This window comes from Malania oleifera, chromosome 5 (assembly GCF_029873635.1).
Source record: "Malania oleifera isolate guangnan ecotype guangnan chromosome 5, ASM2987363v1, whole genome shotgun sequence".
In the NCBI taxonomy this organism is placed as follows: Eukaryota; Viridiplantae; Streptophyta; class Magnoliopsida; order Santalales; family Ximeniaceae; genus Malania; species Malania oleifera.
The window spans coordinates 10,597,096-10,617,036 of NC_080421.1; the positions used below are offsets into that span (position 1 = coordinate 10,597,096).

General features: G+C 37.6%; 1 protein-coding gene across 2 annotated transcripts in view; it reads right to left on the reverse strand.

The window, feature by feature from the left end:
• Window positions 1-209: 209 nt before the first annotated feature.
• LOC131155437 (glucose-6-phosphate isomerase, cytosolic 1-like) overlaps window positions 210-19,941 on the reverse strand; it is a 29,508-nt gene continuing 9,776 nt past the window's right edge. For both annotated transcript variants that reach the window (XM_058108568.1, XM_058108569.1), the window contains exons 15-24: window positions 16,858-16,914; window positions 16,687-16,740; window positions 16,462-16,590; window positions 6,431-6,494; window positions 6,243-6,316; window positions 5,856-5,909; window positions 5,662-5,730; window positions 1,531-1,620; window positions 1,275-1,382; window positions 210-655 (exon numbers count right to left, since the gene is read on the reverse strand). In XM_058108568.1, the coding sequence (XP_057964551.1) occupies window positions 605-655; window positions 1,275-1,382; window positions 1,531-1,620; window positions 5,662-5,730; window positions 5,856-5,909; window positions 6,243-6,316; window positions 6,431-6,494; window positions 16,462-16,590; window positions 16,687-16,740; window positions 16,858-16,914 (750 nt within the window). In that variant the 3' untranslated portion in view covers window positions 210-604. The remainder of the gene's footprint in view (window positions 656-1,274; window positions 1,383-1,530; window positions 1,621-5,661; window positions 5,731-5,855; window positions 5,910-6,242; window positions 6,317-6,430; window positions 6,495-16,461; window positions 16,591-16,686; window positions 16,741-16,857; window positions 16,915-19,941) is intronic.

Sequence of the window (19,941 nt, forward strand, 5' to 3'; positions counted from 1 at the left end):
AGCATTAATTTCATAGTTTGAATTTAAATATGTGAGATATTGGACAAAGTATAATATAAATTATATTAAATTTTTTCTAAATCAACACAAATCCAAATCCAAATCCAAGGCTCGAAATCCTACTTCCATACACAACCCAAGATTTTAAACTTTTACAAAGGACTCTTTAGTCAAAAAAATTTATTTTTGTAAATGACAACAAACATTACTTACAAAAAAAAAACAAAAGCCATTGCCAGTCAAAGGCAATGTTATTACTTTATAACAAAGGGAGATGAAATTCACATTAAAAATTTAGTGTGGTTTATTGGGAGAAAAAAAAAAAGAAGATTTATGACAAAGCACACATCAAACATGCATGCGAAGTGCTTTCATCATAGACCATTTTAAGTGATAATGATCCTGAACTAATTTACAATGAAGAATCCAATCCAAATTTGTGCAGGAACAACTTAAGAAATGAGAATAATACCACGGGTATAGCAGCTCAAGTTCTGTATGCACTGTGAGTAGTGTTTCAATTGACACGATTATCAGCAGATATTTGACCTTTAATTCCTTCTTGGCAGCCAAGGAAAATGCAGCCACAAGGTTCTCCCACGCACTATATTTTTGGTAGAGTGGTTACAGGCTCAGAAGGAATCGGCGATTTTGCCTGAAATTTAAAAATAAAGAAGTTATTAAGTAGTATAAGCAGCGATATGGATACATAACTGAACTCCTTTCTATACTCCTGAACTAAACTAAAGAATCAGACAATGATGATATAAAATGAAACACATATGTGCAACATACATACATGAATTGCTTCTAATCACATGAAGGCTGATCTTGCATGCACATTATTTGTTTTGTGGTCATATTCACAGTTATACATGAACAAGTAACAACATGGCAATTAGGGTTGCGAGAAAACCCAAGAACAACAGCTTTTAATAGGCAGCATCCATACATATCATTATTCTGCTCTTTTATCCAATTGCAGTACTTGAATTATATTATGTTACCATGATGCTATATATATATATATATAAAGCAAAATAAGCAAATAGAAAATGTCATGGTGACAATTGTATTGGCAAGTTGCAAGTTGCAACTAAGTAGAAAACCTAAAAAGACTCTTAACCATGTAACCAAATATATGTTATTTCAAACCTTCATTACACCTGACTGCCTCCCCTCTTATGCATCTTGTTTACTATCTACCAAATTTCAGAGGAATAATTTTAACAATAAAATCCCTTTAAAGCTCAGTGCAGGATGCACTGCCATACCTCTAGATATTTCGTTAGCAGTGAGGTAGTGCTGGAATTAAAGCCCTCTATTGGCTCTCCTTTTGTGCGAGATGCATTAATTTGCTTTCGGACCTGGGAAGCCAGTGACTGCATTTCCACCCATGCAAGAGCATACATATATATAGTGAGCAAAATCAACAGGCATAGACTGTGAAAGCCATTGAATTAACACATAACGAACAGCTGAAATTAAGAAAAGTGCGAGCAGCCAATTTGGGAATAAAAAAGATCATACCTTGCCCAACTCCACTCCCCACTGGTCAAAAGAATTGATTCCCCATACGAAACCTTCCACTGCAATTCTGTGCTCGTATATAGCCAACAACTGAAAAATAAACAAAATTATTTATTTCATGCCACCAGTTCATGTTTTAAAAATCCAGACAACAGAGATGAAATGAAATGTTAAGCATGCATAAACAGTGATGGTTACACATACAGCAGGGGGTTATTCAGAACATCCAAGTAAACCAGCAAGATAGCACATGAATACTATGTGCTTGGGGATTGTGAACAGGTGGACATAAATAAACATGTACATATTAAGACTTGCAATATCCCGATTACTAACAATGTGCCTTTTATGATATTTAAATATGAAGCTATTGTGGGCAGGTACATAAGTACAAAATATGTACACATTGGGAGCTTGAGACTTGACTTGCATACCTCATATGATAATTAAATACAAAGCTTCTAATTAGTTAGCACAACTAAATTTGCAATTGACCCATGAATGAATTGTTTTAATATTTTTTGTGCCTTGAAATTCCTAAAAAACATTCAACCAATAGATTGTCCAGTTTGATTTGGCTGAAAGAAGGTTGAAGAAACATATTGAATAATAATATATTTGAAATTTTGACTAAGCAATCCTGTCACAAATAACGCTTTAGGGAACCACTGAATACAAGTAAGTTTCAAAAGTCTACTTCTTTGTTTCAGTTTGGGAAAATTTATTGCACTCAACTCTTCTAGGAACTTTACTATCTTATTTTCTGCATTCTCAGTGTTCATGTATTTCTTTAGTTTTCTGCTTTAGATTAAATAAGCTTGACAAACTATTGATACTTCCTCTAATGCTTTGAGTTGATTCATTAATAATGAGTATAAAATTTTCTCTTCTCAACTTTTATGATCATGCATATTTTTACAACCTTCAAATCCCTTCAAGGCACTTATAATGCATGATGGACAATGTTATACCTCACTGCCCCTAGCCTTCAAACTTCAAAGAGGTATTTCCACACACCCACTGATATTTCTCACAAAATAGAAGGTAATATTTAAGCTGAGGCTGGTTGGAGTTGATTCATTGATCTTTGTGTTAAGGCATTCTGCGCTCAAATGTAACAAAAAAAAAATGCCATTATGTGGTTTTTGCATGACACAATGCTAATTTCTAGATTGGTATCCCCCCCCCCCCCCCCCCCCCGGGGGCCCCCTTTCCCCCACCCTTTTGGTCATAACATTTAATTTTTATCCTAGCAAATAAAAGATATCTCAAATCAGCAGGCACACCCAAAACTAAAGCAATCATTTTCCTCTCCTGACTGAGGATCTCTTTCTGCCTTCTGCTTTATTTTCCCTTTTTTTTTTTTATGAGGGAAACTATATCATTTCCTCCAAGAATGCTCAAAATTTTAACTCAAATCTACAAAACTACCAGAAAACATGGTCTATATAGAGCTGAATAGGAAAAAACTTCATTTTGCTATGTATTAGAATATCAGGAAGTTCTCCTTGTACAACAACAACAACAAAACCAAGCCTTAGTCCCACTAAGTGGGGTCGGCTATATGAATCCTTTTCCGCCAATTTATGCGATCATGGACCATTTCTTTTGATAGATTCAAAGACATTAAATCCTTACTCACTATCTCCTCCCAAGTTATTTTAGGTCTACCCCTACCCCTTCTACTGCCCCCCACAGTAACTAAGTCACTCTTCCTCATAGGTGCACTATAAGGCATACGTTGCAAGTGTCCATACCATCTGAGTCGTCCTTCCCTTATCTTATCTTCTATAGGAGCTACACCTAACTTACCACGAATATGTTCATTCCTTAATTTATCTTTTAATGTCATACCACTCATCCATCTAAGCATCCTCATCTCGGCAACTTTTACTTTTTGGATATTATGTTTCTTCGTCGCCCAACATTCTGATCCATATAGCATAGCTGGTCTTATAGATGTCCTATAAAACTTCCCTTTCAATTTTAAGGGTATTCTACGATCACATAGAACACTTGAAGAACTTCTCCATTTTACCCAACCTGCTTTAACTCTGTGCATTACATCATCTTCAATTTCTCCTTCAGCTTGCATAATAGATCCAAGGTATCGAAATCTACAAGTACTATTTATTTCTTCATCATCAAGTTTAACTTTGTCTCCAATATTCCTCCTATCATTACTAAAATTACATTTCATATATTCTGTTTTATTTCTACTTATCTTAAAGCCTCTGGATTCTAAAGCTTCTCTCCATAATTCTAACTCAGTCTCTACTCCATCCCTAGTTTCGTCAATTAATACAATATCATCTGCAAACAACATACATCATGGAACCTCCTTTTGAATACTCTTAGTCAATTGGTCCATCACTAAAGCAAAAAGATAAGGGCTCAAAGCAGATCCTTGATGTACACCTATGGTAATTGGAAATTCTCTAGTTTCTCCATCTATAGTCTTTACACTAGTCATTACTCCATCGTACATATCCTTAATGACATCGGTATACCTACAACATACACCCTTTTTTTCTAAAACCCACCATAAAACTTCCCTAGGTATCCTATCATATGCTTTCTCAAGGTCAATAAATATCATATGCAAGTCCCTCTTCTTTTCCCTAAACTTTTCCATTAATCTTCTTAAAAGATAAATAGCTTCTGTGGTAGATCTCCCAGGCATAAAACCAAATTGATTTTCTGAGATCTTCGTTTCTAACCTTAATCTTTGTTCAACTACTCTTTCCCATAGTTTCATCGTATGACTCATAAGTTTAATTCCACGATAGTTATTACAATTTTGAATATCTCCTTTATTTTTGTATATAGGTATTAAAGTGCTTTTCCTCCATTCATCTGGCATTTTCTTAGTTTTTACAATTGTATTAAATAAATTAGTTAATCATATAATTCTGTTATCACCCAAGCATTTCCAAACTTCAATTGGGATGTTATCTGGTCCCATAGCTTTCCCATTTTTCATCTTTTTTAGTGCAAACTTAACTTCGTTAACTTTAATTTTTCGAATAAATCTTATATTTTTAGTCTTTTCCTCATTTGACAATTCTAAATTTAAGCCTTCTATTTGGTTTTCATTAAACAACTTACTAAAGTAACTTCGCCATCTTTCTTTAATATCTTCGTCCTTAACCAAGACAATATCATCCTCACTTTTTATACATTTTACATTTCCTAAGTCCTTGTTCTTCCTTTCTCTAGCTTTAGCAAGTTTAAATATATCTCTTTCCCCTTCTTTTGTACCTAATCTATCATACAAACTATTAAATGATCTATATTTAGCTTCACTAACGGCCCTTTTTGCATCTTTTCTTGCCTCCTTATATTTTTCAAAGTTATCGTTGTTTCTACATTTTTGCCACGTTTTATACCAAATTCTTTTTGTCTTTATGATTTTTTGTACATCTTTATCCCACCACCAACTTTCTTTGCTATTTGAGAATCTTCCCCTTGATTCGCCTAAAATCTCTTTTACTATCTTTTTAATAGAGTTAGCTAATCTATTCCAAAGAGTATTTGAATCTATCCCATCCTCTAAGGTCCAATCCCCATCTTTGATCATCTTATCTTTAAATTTTATTATATTTTCTCCTTTTAGGTTCCACCATCTAGTTCTCCTACATTGGTTTATTTTATCCTTTTTCTTCCATTTTTTAATGCATATATCTAACACTAAGACTCTATGTTGTGTGGTTAGACTTTCACCTGGAAGTTCTCCTTGTGGATGTATTAAAATATTCCCATAATTTTCTCCTTTCCTTTTGCTTTTCCTTCGCTCCTTTGCTTGGAAAAGTACATCTCACCATCTTTTCTTAGTTGAAAAAAAGGGCAAAACAACAGTTTTAAATAAAATCTGAAATTTCCCAAATCACTACCCTCCCACATGATAAACTCCACCACACCAAAAATATTTTGGCAAGAGAACTCGAAAATAACCAATGAGAGGGTTATGGGAGAATATAAGGTGGAAAATGCACTGTGTAAGCCAATAACAGCAGTGCCCTTACACAAGAAGACTACACTATGATTTGAAAGACAAACAAAAAATCAAAAATAATAAAAAGCAAATTATTTCATTAATGTTGATTGCTGAGTGTGAAAGAAGCTTTAAACCTGCCCAATATTATAAGCATTTAAAGCAGGCAGTAGCAGACTAAGAGAAGGCCGATTTCCAGAGAATGTCTGCAGAAATAAACACAGGTGTTAAAAATGCTTTTTCACTTTCTTCCCAAAAAAAAAAAAGAATTAGAACTGAACCTAGAATACAGAGAAAATTTAATGCTAAATACAAGCTTAAGCTAAATAACCTTGTGAGAAATAAGATGACGTGGGACATTCTCGTTTAGCAACTGCTCTGGGGTCTGTATAAGAAACCAACATTTGATTGCACAGACATTAGCTGTAGAATTCAGTGATACTAGAAAAAGATGTTGGTGACGCACTATAGCAACAATTGGTTTCTAGGGAATCCTTGAAACTTCAAAGAGTAATTAAAAATAAAAAAAATACTTTATTGCAATTAAAAATAATGTTTTAATTTTCCACCAACTAATTTCTAAACATCAAAGTATTTTGTGCATGCCTCGGCGGGCAGGGGATTGAGGGGTGGGGTGGGAGAAAGAATACGTCACTAATCAAGATAATGGGTATTCAAAAAGAAAGATTATATAGTGAATAACAAATATGAAACCAACCTTCCCATAAGCAAGAGCATCCGGTTGTGCAAAAAAGTTTGACATAAGCTCATCATGGTTACTTACAGTTTCACCTGCAAAAAGAATCCATAAGAAATAATAAGAGAAAGGAAGTGAGACCATTCACAGTTCACACAAGATTAACTCCTACTTAACACACAGTTCACACAATGTTAACTCCTACTTACCTCTCAAGAACACAGGTTGTTGACTCTTCACAACACCAATAAAGTCGCAAGGAATAATCCGTCCCTGAAAAAAGAAAATATTTTTTCAAAAATTACAATCAATAAAAGCTTGATGACGGTAAAAAATTAGTATATCATCATTATGGGGAAATTGTCACCACCAGTAACCTGAGTCGTATATTCCTAAGACTAAATAATTGGCATTCTGCTGTGAAAGTGGGGCATGAAAGAAAATATGGTTGGTCTGTAAATTAAGGCTTCATTATGGGCAACACAAGAAACCAGCAATGCACATTAAACTATGCAAGCTTGCACTGCCTTAGCATGATGGATACAACCTTATTACTTTATGATCTAATTACTTCCATCTTGAAGAATTGCTCACTCCAGCTGCCTTCATGACAGAAGCATTTTATGGCATGCTGCATTTCTTCTTTATTATCCTCATTAATGCATATTCCTGCCTTCTCTCAATTGGACCCAGTTAACCAAACCGATTAAAGTGAATCTTTGGGCTTCCAAATGCATTTCTATGTCATATTATACAAAACTTAAAGTCTTCAGTAAGCACTGTTTAGAAACAGGAAAAACTTGCCAATCATCATCAAAAGAAACAGTTGAAAACAACAGAAAGGAAGGATTCGATTATGATTTAATTCACCTCTTCTAAAATAGAAAAAATAGATAAAGCTAAATTATGCGTCATCCTTATCACGTATTAGGCAAACTTTAGCTTAACATATGCAGAGACATCAAGAGAAAGCATCCAAATAACTACTCGCTTCACTGAAAGAAAGAAAAAGAAAAAATTCAATGGCGACAAGAAATGCACGGACATGTTTCTTGTGCAAATCAATGCGCAATGGAAATAAACAATCTCACAATGCAGCAACCAATGATGAAATATATAGAAAACACAATTATGCGGATTAAATGAAAGCAATAAAAACAATGACACAAAGAATTACGTGGTTTGGCAATACCTACATTCACGGGAGCAAACGGTAGTGGTTTTTACTATCTTCTGTCAAAAGATTTCGGATTACATCATACATGTATATATAACCCTCCTAAAGTTCCCCACCCACCCCCCCCCCCCCCGGGGCCGAAACCAAACCTATACAACTTCCCAATTCAAAATTCGAAAACCAGTGCTGGGTAACCAAGTAAAATCGTCGACGGTTTCAGACATACCGTCAACGGTTTAATGCCAAGACCAAACAGTCGATATAACACTACAAATCCGTCAACTATTTCTTCTGCACCTGAACAAAACCGTCGACGGTTTTAGGCAAACCGTAGCCGGTTTCTTCTTGCAAACCAGATTCTCTGTTTTTCTACCATGTTTTCTTCGTACATGTGTTCCACTCAACATATGAGTCACATATTACAACAATCTCCACATTGGCGAATATACACCCCTTAGGAGAAAACCAAAAACATAACCCACTGCTCCATGTGGGACAATAGATTGGAACTACCTCCCGTATAGCAACTGGAGACATTAAGCAAGCCCAAGCAATGCTTGAACTTATCCATAGTAACAAGCTTTGTCAAGATATCTGTTGCATTCTTAGAAGTGTGAACTTTCTCAAGTACAAGTTCACCAGAAGAAACCAATTCTCGAATCTTGTGAAACCTCACATCTATGTGTTTGGTTCTCACATGATATACTTGGTTCTTTGCCAAATAGATGACACTCTGACTATCACAACGCAACTGAACTTTACCTTACTGAATACCCAGCTCCTTGACCAATCCTATAAGTCACAATGCTTCCTTGGCAGCTTTAGCAACCGCCACATACTCCAACTCAGTCGTCGATAGTGCAACCAGAGACTGTACCATGGACCTCCAACAAATAGGTCCTTCCACAAAGGTGAACACATACCCTGTTGTAGACCTCCTGTCATCCAAGTCCCTTGCATAGTCTGCATCCACAAATCTCACAACTAACGGATCACCCTGTTGCCCGCCAAACATGATACCATAGTGTGAAGTACCCCGCAAGTATATGAAAATCCATTTAACTGCATCCCAGTGCTGTTTACCCGGATTTGAAAAAAATTTACCACACTGATAGCTTGTGCTAGATCTGATCTTGTACATACCATAGCATACATTAAACACCCCACTGCACTAGCATAAGGGGCCTTTGACATGTCACAAATATCATTATCCGTCTTTGGGCACTAGGCCGTAGACAATCTAAAATGATTCGCCAATAGTGTACACACCATTTTTGCATTAATCATGCTAAACCTTTCCAACACCCTCTCAACATAGGCACCCTGAGATAACCACAATCTCCCTGTAGCTCTATCCCCGTGAATCTCCATCCCAAGAATCTTCTTGGCCACACCCAAATCTTTCATGTCAAACTTTTTACTCAACAGAGCCTTTAATTGATTTATCTCAGTCATATCCTTTGCAGCAATCAGCAAGTCATCAACATAAAGCAACAAAAAAATCAATGAACCATCATCAAGACTCTTCAAGTACACGCAACAATCATACTCGCACCTCTTGTAGCCAATCTGGATAATGTAGGAGTCAAAATATTTATACCACTGCCTCGAAGACTGCTTCAGCCCGTAAAGGGATTTCTTCAGTTTACAAACCAAATGCTCCTATCCAGGTTGACTAAACCCCTATGGATGTGCCATGTAAATCAGTTCCTCCAAATCACCATGGAGAAACGTTGTCTTTACGTCTATCAGCTCCAAATACATATCGCAATGTGCCACCAATCCTAATACTATCCTGATGGAAGTATGTCTGACCACAAAAGAAAAGATCTCATCAATCAACTCCTTTTTTCTGTGAGAAACCCTTTGTTACTAACCAAGCCTTGAACTTCTCTCATTCCTTTTCCGATACTGCTTCTTTCTTCCTATATACCCACTTCCATACTATCACTCTCTTCCCTTCTGGATGCTCCACCAAATCCCACATTTGGTTTATGCAATGACTCCATCTCCTCCACCATTGCACCCATCCATCTACTTTTCTCTTGGTTGTGCACCGCCTTTTGAAAAAGTAGTCGGATCCTTACAACTAGTAATGAGCACATAAGATACTAGATCATCAAATCCAGACCTAGGCAATGACCCGATAATGCGTTTGGGTTTGTGTATAACTATACTATGATCCTGCTAGTCTCCCAAGCTAGAACTCCCTGCATTCTAAACACTGTCACCTCTGCCCTGAGTCTCTAACTCTACCCGCACCACATGCTCATTTCTGCTATAGTCTTCTGGCATCTGTTTCTTTTCTTCTTCTGCCTGAGCACGCTACAACATGGCTTTCTCATCAAAAATCACGTCTCCACTGATCACCACCTTGTTTGCCATTAGATCCCACAGCAACGCTTTCACACCTTTCTAATACCCCAGAAAAATGCAATGTCTAGACTTTACATTAAGTTTAGATCTCTCCTCACTAGAAATGTGCAAATAGGCTGGAGATCCAAATACTCGCAAACAGGAGTAGTCTACCGCATTACTTGTCCACATCTCTGCAACTTTCCTATCTAGTGATGTCCTTGGTGATCGGTTAACCAAAGAACACGCCATACTCACCGCCTCAGCCCAAAAGTTCTTTGCAAGCCCTACATTCAATCTGAAACACCGAACTCTTTCAGCTAGAGTTTGGTTCATCCTTTCCGCCACACCATTCTATTGTGGCGTCCTACGTACTATAAAATGTCTCCTTATGCAATGCTGCTCGCACAACTCTCTGAAGCTCGTATCTCTGTACTTTGTTCCATTGTCTGACCTGAGGCACTTAATCTTTCTCCCGGTCTGATTTTCCATCTCAGCTTTCTACAATTTAAACCTGACAAACGTCTCTGACTTGTTCCGCATGAAGTACAGGACCTTTCATGAGTAATCGTCGATAAAACTCACGAAGTACATATGTCCATCCCATGATGCTACCCTCACCGGTCCCTAAACATCTGAATGATTGTAGTTAAGAATCCCCTCCGTCTTGTGTGTGGCTGTTTTAAACTGCACCCTGTTTTGTTTCCCAAGAACACAATACCTATAGAAATTTAGCTTGCATGTTTTGACACCCTTCAAAAGATTTTTCTTATGAAGTTCCATCATTCCACGCTCACCCATATGCCCTAACCACATATGCCACAAAACAGTATTATCTAACTCAGAATCTACAGCTACAGGTCCACCTACAACTATTGTACCTAGCAGTGCATAGATATTCCTTACTAACTTCTGTCCCTTCATCACCATTAAAACGCCTTTACACACCTTCATTACCTCACTTTCAGACTTGTAACTAAACCCGTTACAATCCAAAGTGCCCAATGAAATTAAATTCTTCCGTAGATCCAGTATGTGCCTAACATCACATAATGTTCTCACAACACCATCAAACATCTTAATTATGATATTTCTTATTCCAAAAATTTTGCATGAAGCACCATCAGATCACCCATCAGAACAGAACCAGAATTTACTAACCTGTAGGTGCTGAACAAATTTTATTTGGTGTCATGTGATAAGATTACGCCGAATCTAGGATCCAAGAATCCGTGAGGCAATCTGAACCCGATGAAATAGAAAGTATATCACTATCGCTGCCTCTTGAGCCTCCTTCCACTACATTTGCCGATTTTGACAAATCCTATTGATTTTCTGCATTCCCTTTCTCCCTCTCCAGATACTCTGATTTTATGTGCCCCTTTTTCCCACACTTAAAACACCGAATATCCTTCTTCTTCTTGGAGTGCAATCGGGATTTATAATTACTCAATCCGCTCCAGAACATGCTTCTCCCACATTCCTGATTACCCTTCACCACAAGTCCTTCACCTTGTGAAATCTCATTGCTAGCTTTCTTCCTTTGATGAAAACCTAGCAGAGCGCTTGTAACCTCTTCCAAATTTAGGGTTTCTTTTTCACATGTAAGAGTAGTAACCAAATTTTCATACATATGAGACGTAGGTAGGAAATTCAGCAGCATCAACGTCTTGTCTTTTTCCTCGAACTTCACATCAACCCGCATCAAATCACTTATTATCTAATTGAATACATTGATGTGTTGGTTCAAATATGAACCATCCATCATCTTAAGCTAATACAATTTCTGCTTAAAATACAACTTGTTCGTTAAAGATTTGGACATATATTAACTTTCCAGTTTCTGGCAAAATGCTGCCGGAGATTCCTCATCCATGACGTGATACAACACGTCATTAGCCAGACAAAGCCTAATAGTCGCCACAGACCACAGTCTTCGCTTCCCTTCCAACTTGTTTCGTCCATGTCTTCCGGTTGACCTCCATATAATGCCTTCACCATACCTTGCTGCACTAACAAATCTTTAACCCTCCTTTGCCATAGTCCGATTTTTCCCGTTTCATCAAACTTAAGAAGATCAAACTTTGCAAAAGAAATCCCAGTCATTGTAACCAAATGCTCTGATACCAATTTGTTATGCAAATCAATGTGCAGCGAAAATAAAAAAATCTCACAATGCAGTAACCAATGATGAAATATACAAAAAACACAATCACGCAAATTATATGAAAGCAATAAAAACAATGGCATGAATAATTATGTGCTTCGGCAATGTCTACATTCACAAGAGCAAACAATAGTGATTTTTACTATCTTCTGCCAAAAGACTTAGGATTATATCATCCAACATGTATATATAACCCTTCCGGAGGTTTTCCCCCCGAAACCCAACCTATACAACTTCCAAATTCAAAATTCGAAAACCAGTGTTGGGTAATCGAGCAAAATCGTTGACGGTTTTAGACATACCGTCGACGGTTTAATGCCAAGACCAAACAATTGATATAACACTACAAATCCGTCAATTGTTTCTTCTACACTTGAACAAAACCGTCGACGATTTCAGGAAAACCGTCGTTGGTTTCTTTCTGCAAACCAGGTTCTCTGTTTTTCTACCATGTTTTCTTCGTACATGTGTTCCACTCAACATATGAGCCACATATTACAACAATGTTTATGAAGAAGCCCATTAGTTTTTAAACACACAAGAGTCATCAGAAGCAACCTACTACATTCAACAAACATCCTTTTTCAAGTCAGTCTTCCTAAGAAAAAATCCAAGGATAGGAAAAAGCCACATTCTTTTGATCATTTTTGTATTTTCTGATTTTGTATTGAAAACTTTCTCCCTTTTGCCTTCTCAATGCTTTTTGAACAAAACAATAATTAAAAAACATAGGATCGTATGAATACAGCTCACTCCAAAAAATCACAAATAGAATATTGATAATGAGAGGGAATCTTGAAGTCAACAGAGTGTTTTTAAAGGCAAATAAACTTGAGAATAAATTAAATAAAAAAAAAAGGTCTTGAAAACCAAGGATTGTAGGGAAGAAATTATTGTCTTGTTTCAATTAAAAAATATAGAATTGTAGGGATGCACGCCATGCAAAAAAAAATCACAAAGAGAGGATAGACATTGAGAGTGAAACTTGAAGCTACCAGAGTATTTTTAAAAAGAAAATAAACATTGTAAGAAATTTCAAAAAGATAGTTTTGAAGACAGGGTGGTTTCTGTATCAGAAGACAACAACCCTTTATTGGTTCACAAACCAAGGGTTTTAACCCATATTCAAGAAATGTTGGCTAAGACTTCTTGTTTTTTCTTTTTTATATTAAGAAATTATTTAATTAGAAAGGCATCAAGGGGACGCCATCTTGAGGTACAAAACATCGACCACTCTATAGAGTGCTCAAACATCAAGGATTACATTAAGATCATCAACAATTTGCCCACTAAGTCAGCTGGAAGTGATACAAAACATCAACCACTTTGTAGAGTGTCGCAAACATCAAGGATTACATTAAGATTATTAACAATTTGCCCACTAAGCCAGCTGAAAACAACAACAATCCACTGCTCTTTGCAAATTTGAAGCAGAGCAGTTGTATCTTGAAGACTCTCTTATTTCTTTCTTTCCAAGCACACCAAATGATGGCGAGATGGATGAGGTTCAAAGGCTTATGCCTCTCCTTGGTGGCTTTGATGCCTTTCCAAGTCCAAATTCCCTCCCCCCCCCACCCCCCCCCCCAAAAGGAATTTTCCATAACCCACTGCTGTCCAGTCAAGGATAGAACCATATTACACAAGTTCCTTGTCTAAGGGCGGTGGAGAAGAAAGTGATTGACTGATTCTGCACCAGCCATACAAAGAAAACACCTATTTGTGAATGTGAACCCCCTTTTCTGCATATTTTCAAGGATTAAAATATTTTCATCGATGGACTCCCAGACAAAAAAGGCAACCTTTGGAGGGGCTGCTGTCCTCCAAATATGAATCCAAGGGGAGTTGTTGCAATTTGTTCCCCACGAGGAGAGCTTTTGGTAGAAATATTTAATAGTGAAAACACCATTTTTGTCCAAAGATTTTGTTTCGTTGGGGATGTTCTAGTAACAGAAATTATAGAGATTTCAATAAAAGTCACAGTGCATGAAATTCCCAATCCGCCACATTCCTAGTAAAAGGAATATTCCAAAAAATTCCCTGATCAGTGATTTGGAGATGATGACTGATAAGGGCATTTTTGTTACAAGCCAAGCTGTATATGGAAGGAAAAACAACTCTAAGATTACTGTTCTCACACCACACATCATGTTAGAAGTAAACATTGTCCCATTTCCCACTTGAAATCTCAAAAATTGGAAAGATCATCCCATCCTTACCTAATGAATTTCTGAACTCCCACTCCAAACGGTCCCCTACTACTGTGCGTTGTCCAACCATTATGCTCAAGCGCATACTTAGAAGCAATAATATCCCACCAAAAGTGGTCTTTCTTCTTCATGAACCTCTATAACCACTTCCTGAGGAGGGCTTTATTGAAAGTCGGGAGGGGTTTCAGCCCCAAACCTCATGAACATATGAGTTGTTTTAACCACTCATCTAACAAGGTGATATTTAAACTCCTCCCCTAAGCTTCCCCAAAGAAATCTTCTCTGAATTCCCTCCAAACTCCTAGCAACTGAGGCCAATAAGGGAAGAAGGAGATGAAATATACTTGAAGATTCGTTGAAGTGCTCTTGATAAGGGTGAGTCTGCCTCCTTTTTATAAGAAATTTTTTTTCCAACCTGCCAATCTCCGTTCAAACTTTTCAACAATGGGATCCTAGGCTCCTTTGTCTTTGAATTGGCTATGAGGGGGAGACCGAGGTAATTAATGGGAAAGGATCCCATCTTGCAAGCACTCCAGGCGCTTTATCCCCATTGCAATTTTTAATAGCTTGGAGGGCTTCTGCTTCATCAAAGGATCTCTAAAGCCATCCATAGTGTTGGAACTGTGAGATTTGAAATTGATGCCATCCATTATAGGTCTCCAAGTCTCAGGTTCAATGTAAAGGTCTTTATAAAAATCACCAATAACCATTCTAAAATCCTCTTGGTCAAGGTGATTCCCCCAATTTTAATGTTGGATAATGTGTTACCAATATGATGAGCTTTTGCTTTTCGATGAAAGAATTTTGTATTATGGTCCCCTTACTTGGGCCAAAAAGTTCTAGATTTTTGCCTCAAATATATTTCTTCGAGATTAATAAACTCATTCAATTCCTTCTTAAGCAAAGATTTTTGGCCCTTTATTCATTAGCAAGACCTTGGATTATCTCTTGTTTATCAAGTTCTTTAATGCCATCAAGGATAACAATCTTCTTCGCTTGGACATTTCCAAAGGTGTTTCTATTCCATATGTTTAGCTTTTCTTTTATTCCTTTCAATTTTAAGACAGGCACAAAACTAGCCTTTCCCTTACCTGAATAAAGGACCACCAGGTTTTTAGTAACTCCCCAAAACCATAATGCTTTAACCACATATTCTCAAAGCAAAAGGGGGGTGGCCCCCATTTAACTCCCTTGGTGTCAAGGGTGATGGAGAAGTGATCTAAGATGGCTCCAGGAAGTAAACTCTGAATCACGTGAGGCGAGTGAAGTTCCAAGTCTATCAAAATTACGAACCTATCGGTCCTTGAAAAGGAAGGCAGCTCCTTGGAGTTAGACCAAGTGAAATTGCCACCAATAAGAAGGAGATCCATAATGGCATTCAAGTAGATAAAGTCGAGGAATTATCTTATGCTACTGGTCTCATGGTTACCCCCACTTCTTTCATGTGAATAAACAATCATGTTGAAATCACCTCCAATGATCCAAGCAGCATCCCATCTACTCCTATTCCCGAAGAGCTCATTCCAAAAAGAAGATCTGGAGGGTGCTTCACCTAGGCCATTAACCCCTATGAAAATCCACTGAAACTTATCATTCATGCTTTTGAACAAAAAGGAGATTGAGAAGAAATTAATGGCATGGTCCAACAATTCCACAACAATAGGCTTCCACAAGACAAGAAATACCCCCTAAGCTGCCTACTACTCCAAGGGATATCCAAAATCAAGCACATTGGCCCCAAAGGTCCTTGATCAAGAGCTTCTCCACTCTCTCCACCTTAGTTTCTTGCAAGCACACCACATCACCCCTCCCATCCTTAAGAAAGGACTTAATTATACTCCTCTTTTGGAAATAAAGCTTTTATATATCCAACATACCTGTAAATGTTAATTGTGTGCATAATATGTAATCCATTACACACAAACAATGTGAATAGAAAAAAGGTTCAACCTCCTCTGCATATTAGACACATTTCAATCCATTAATTTGGCTTATGGAGTGATCCTTTGGGCATGTAATTGGTTCAGCCACTAAGTTTTCCTGGAAATGCAACAAACAAAAAGAGCCAATGGAAAGAAATGCATGATTTAGAAAAATTTCCTTCTTAATTCCAAGTATCGAAGTTCAATTATTCAGATATTTTGTCCTTCCAAGATAATAAACAACTTTGTCATCTGAAAAACCTAATTATAATCAATCACAGAAATATTAACCTGCTTGAATAGAGTACAATTATTATTTGCCTCTAAAAGAAAGTATAAATGTAATATTTACAAACCAGTGATGAACAAAAATTTTTTTTTGTGTTATCCTTATTACAGACATCCCAAATACCTGGTGAATCAACTGATAAAAACTGTGCTGACCATTTGTCCCAGGTTCACCAAAGTCAATTTCACCAGCTTCAAAGGGAAGGGGTACACCATCAATTGAAACACCCTTCCCATTGCTCTCCATGCTGACCTATCTTGAAACAAATTTAGCAGATTATAAGAATACAGTTGCAGACATTGCTGAAGCTAACTGAATGTAAGGACACTGAAGTCAATGAATCCATGCCTGTTGAATGTGCGGGGCAAGCTTCTCTAAGGCCTGAGAGTAAGGGAGGATAGCCTGGAAGGAGATTAGCAGTTAAATTTCTATCATAACAACACCACATGTCAAATTAAGGAACAAAAAATGAAAGCTACAAATATCCATTAAAGTCAACCTTAGTCAAGAAATACTCACTCTTGCTGGATAACCAAGAAAAGAAACATTCCATATGCTCAACAAGCCTAATAGCACCTGCTCCCAAAAGAAAGTATTCATGTCTTCAAACAAAGAAAATGGATAGCATGCATAATGTCAAATGCAAGGTAAATTTGTATCATGCTAATCTAGCCAAATTATACGCATGGCTGAAATGGTTTTGGTTGTGGGGCACGAATTCAATGTGTTAATCCTGTAGATCTGAGTAGATAGTCTGTAAGTATGATGCACATGCACATGCACATATGATGGTCAAACAGCTTCTAAGTGGTTAACAGTATGCAGTGTGGAGCCAAACACATGCCCCTGGTACAATAGTCTGGGGTGCCCCAGGTTATCGCATAGGTCACACCAAGAAACGCCAATTAAAAAACAAGGCTGTTCTTAGATTACCACTTAACCTAAAAGCTTTGAGCTGTTAGGATATGGACCAATAGTGTACATCAAGATTTAACACTCCACTGCACATGCAGCCCAATTGCACATGGAGAGATAAACAAATGATAAATAACATCCATTATGGGAACAAATAATTTTTAACCATCACACAGTAAACGCAGGTAACTGGAACCCAAGACCTCCTGGCAACTGTAGCTCTGATACCATGTCAGATTTATCACTTTACCTAAAAGCTTAAGTTGTTAGGTTGTGGGCCAACAATTTATACCAAACTTTAACAGCTATAGACATCAAGAACAATAACTACAAAGCCTTTATCCCAAACATTTGCAGTAGGCCAGAGTTAAATAGAATTAAGATTCATGAATGTCGAGGGAAAAATGAGCTTTGCCTTAACCTCCTGTCGGTTTGACTAACCTTTGTTGGGTCATGGGTGATATTGTTGGGGCTGATTTGTGTGCGCCCCCCCCCCCCCCCCCCCCCTCCTCCCCTACCCAAAAAATAAGGAAAAATAAAATACACAAGAACAACAACAACAAAAAGCAAATGGATAGAGGTTCAGCTTGAAGTAAGAAACTCCATTACCTAACTTCGTTTGCTTTCCTTATAATATCATCTTTGTCTTCTTCTATAGATAACTAGCACTTTCAACTGCTTAAAGTGTAGTATGTTACAAGTTAGAGTATTATTTATTTGGTTCAGTGAAATAATGGTATCAATTTACTGATCATATTTATGTTAAAAACAGGCATGAACAACTGCAAGCATGCAAATCTCAAAATGTGGAGAAATCAAAGGTAATCTGATTCAATTTGAGATAATGCAATGTTAATGATAATCAAAGGCTCAGCTCTCTAAGTGTCTGCAGGGGAGTTGTCCCCTTGGAGGTATGACACAAATGCTAGTGTGAACACAATGCAGTGGAGCAGCGCATAATGTTGAAAATTGTATGGCCTTCAATTATGTTCAAGCATTGAGGGATGCAAAGTGTCTAGACTTCCCAAAGGAGCCTGATTGCATGGTAACCCATCACTGCATCATGGGGGATCAGCAGTAAATGCAATAGGGGAGGAATATGCTGGAGACAAGAAGTTAAGAATAGAGCAAGTGCAAATGCCATTGGAGCTGGTGTTTGAGAAGTTATGGATGAAGGTCGAGAGTGGATGATTTGCAGTCAAACACAGACAAACATTGCAGTTGTTGCCAGAACATTTCATACTTTTCAGTGCTTCTGCACAGGATTTGATGAATTCCCATCTAACAAAGTTCTATAAAATGAAAGAAGAGCCGCTGATTTGCATCTTGAGTCGAGGTGAATTGAAGAAAAAGACTAAAGAATAATTCACCCTCAGTTAGAATACCCACTGACAAGGCTCCATATTTTGATACTTGCTCCGTTCCCTTATACAGATAGGTGGAAATATAGGAGTCAGACCGCAAATGGCAAATGTGAGGAAGTGAGTAATGAACTGCAAATAGTATCAAAGGAGTCGAAGGGATGGATGACATGCACTAGACAATGCCTGTACTCCGGAGTTCATGAAAAGAGTCCGAAAGGGAAGACCAAAGAAGGAGAATGAGTTCAAGTTGAAAAAGAAACTGAACCACAAGGTGCAGTAAATAATGAACTAGCTCGCAGAATCAGGGGCCAATCACTTGAAAGGATGCCTGTGAGTTCCTGAAGAAGCAAAGTAAATACATTGTGGTTTAGCAACTCAGTTGACTCCCAGCTAGAGTCTCCTTTCCCTCCTTCACAACTAAAAACCATATAGAGAGGCTTGAGCAGTGTGATGAAGTTAGTCAGGGCATCAGGGTCATTTAAAGAATCAACGAATAAGTTGTTGAAGATGCTCATGGCTTTGAACAAGGGCCAGGCAGTGCAGGCCGAACCACCTAAGCAAAACAATGCACAAGATGAAGATCCTATTTTCTCACTCAGATTCACTTTGATAGAATAGCTCTGTATGGCCCATCCCCAGTGCTCTTCAGATGACCCCTTCAGTTGTATGACTCTGCAGCCTATTGGCCAATTCGTGCTTACTAGGAAACTTTTGCCATTTTGCTCCAGTGAACTCTGTTAAATGGATGTGGTCTATGCAATATAAGGCTCAAAAATGTCCTTTGCAGGATGGTTTAGAAACCAAAAGCAGAGGAGGGATACATAGCACTTTAATCTTCCCTCACCCATGGTTCACAATGGTTTAGAGATCTAAAGGTTTCTACAAGAATACTCGCACTGGATTAGCCCTGAATACCACTTAGGCAGAGAAGCAGATTCCCACTCAGTCAATATATCCAAGGCCTTAGGAAAGATCATAAAGTCATAGATGGTTTATGGTTAAGGTCATCGCAATCGCAAGATAACCTCTTCTTCCTCCTCTCTTTCCACAAGGCTCTTTAAGTCTTCCCAACCCCCTTCTCTTTGGTCTGACCGTCTATCTGGGAAGCCTTGATCCCTATTGTCCTAGATCCCTTCCGAAGGGAAGGGATAGACTTATCATTGTTCCTACGAGTGAGCACAATTCGGTGAAAACCGAATAACCCAAATTAACCAAGCCAATTCGGCTGGTTAGGTTCAGTTTTAATTTCAGTTAAAAATCAGTTTTGGTTCAGTTTGAGGATTATTTAATTTTGGTTAACAATAATTAATAATTATATATAATT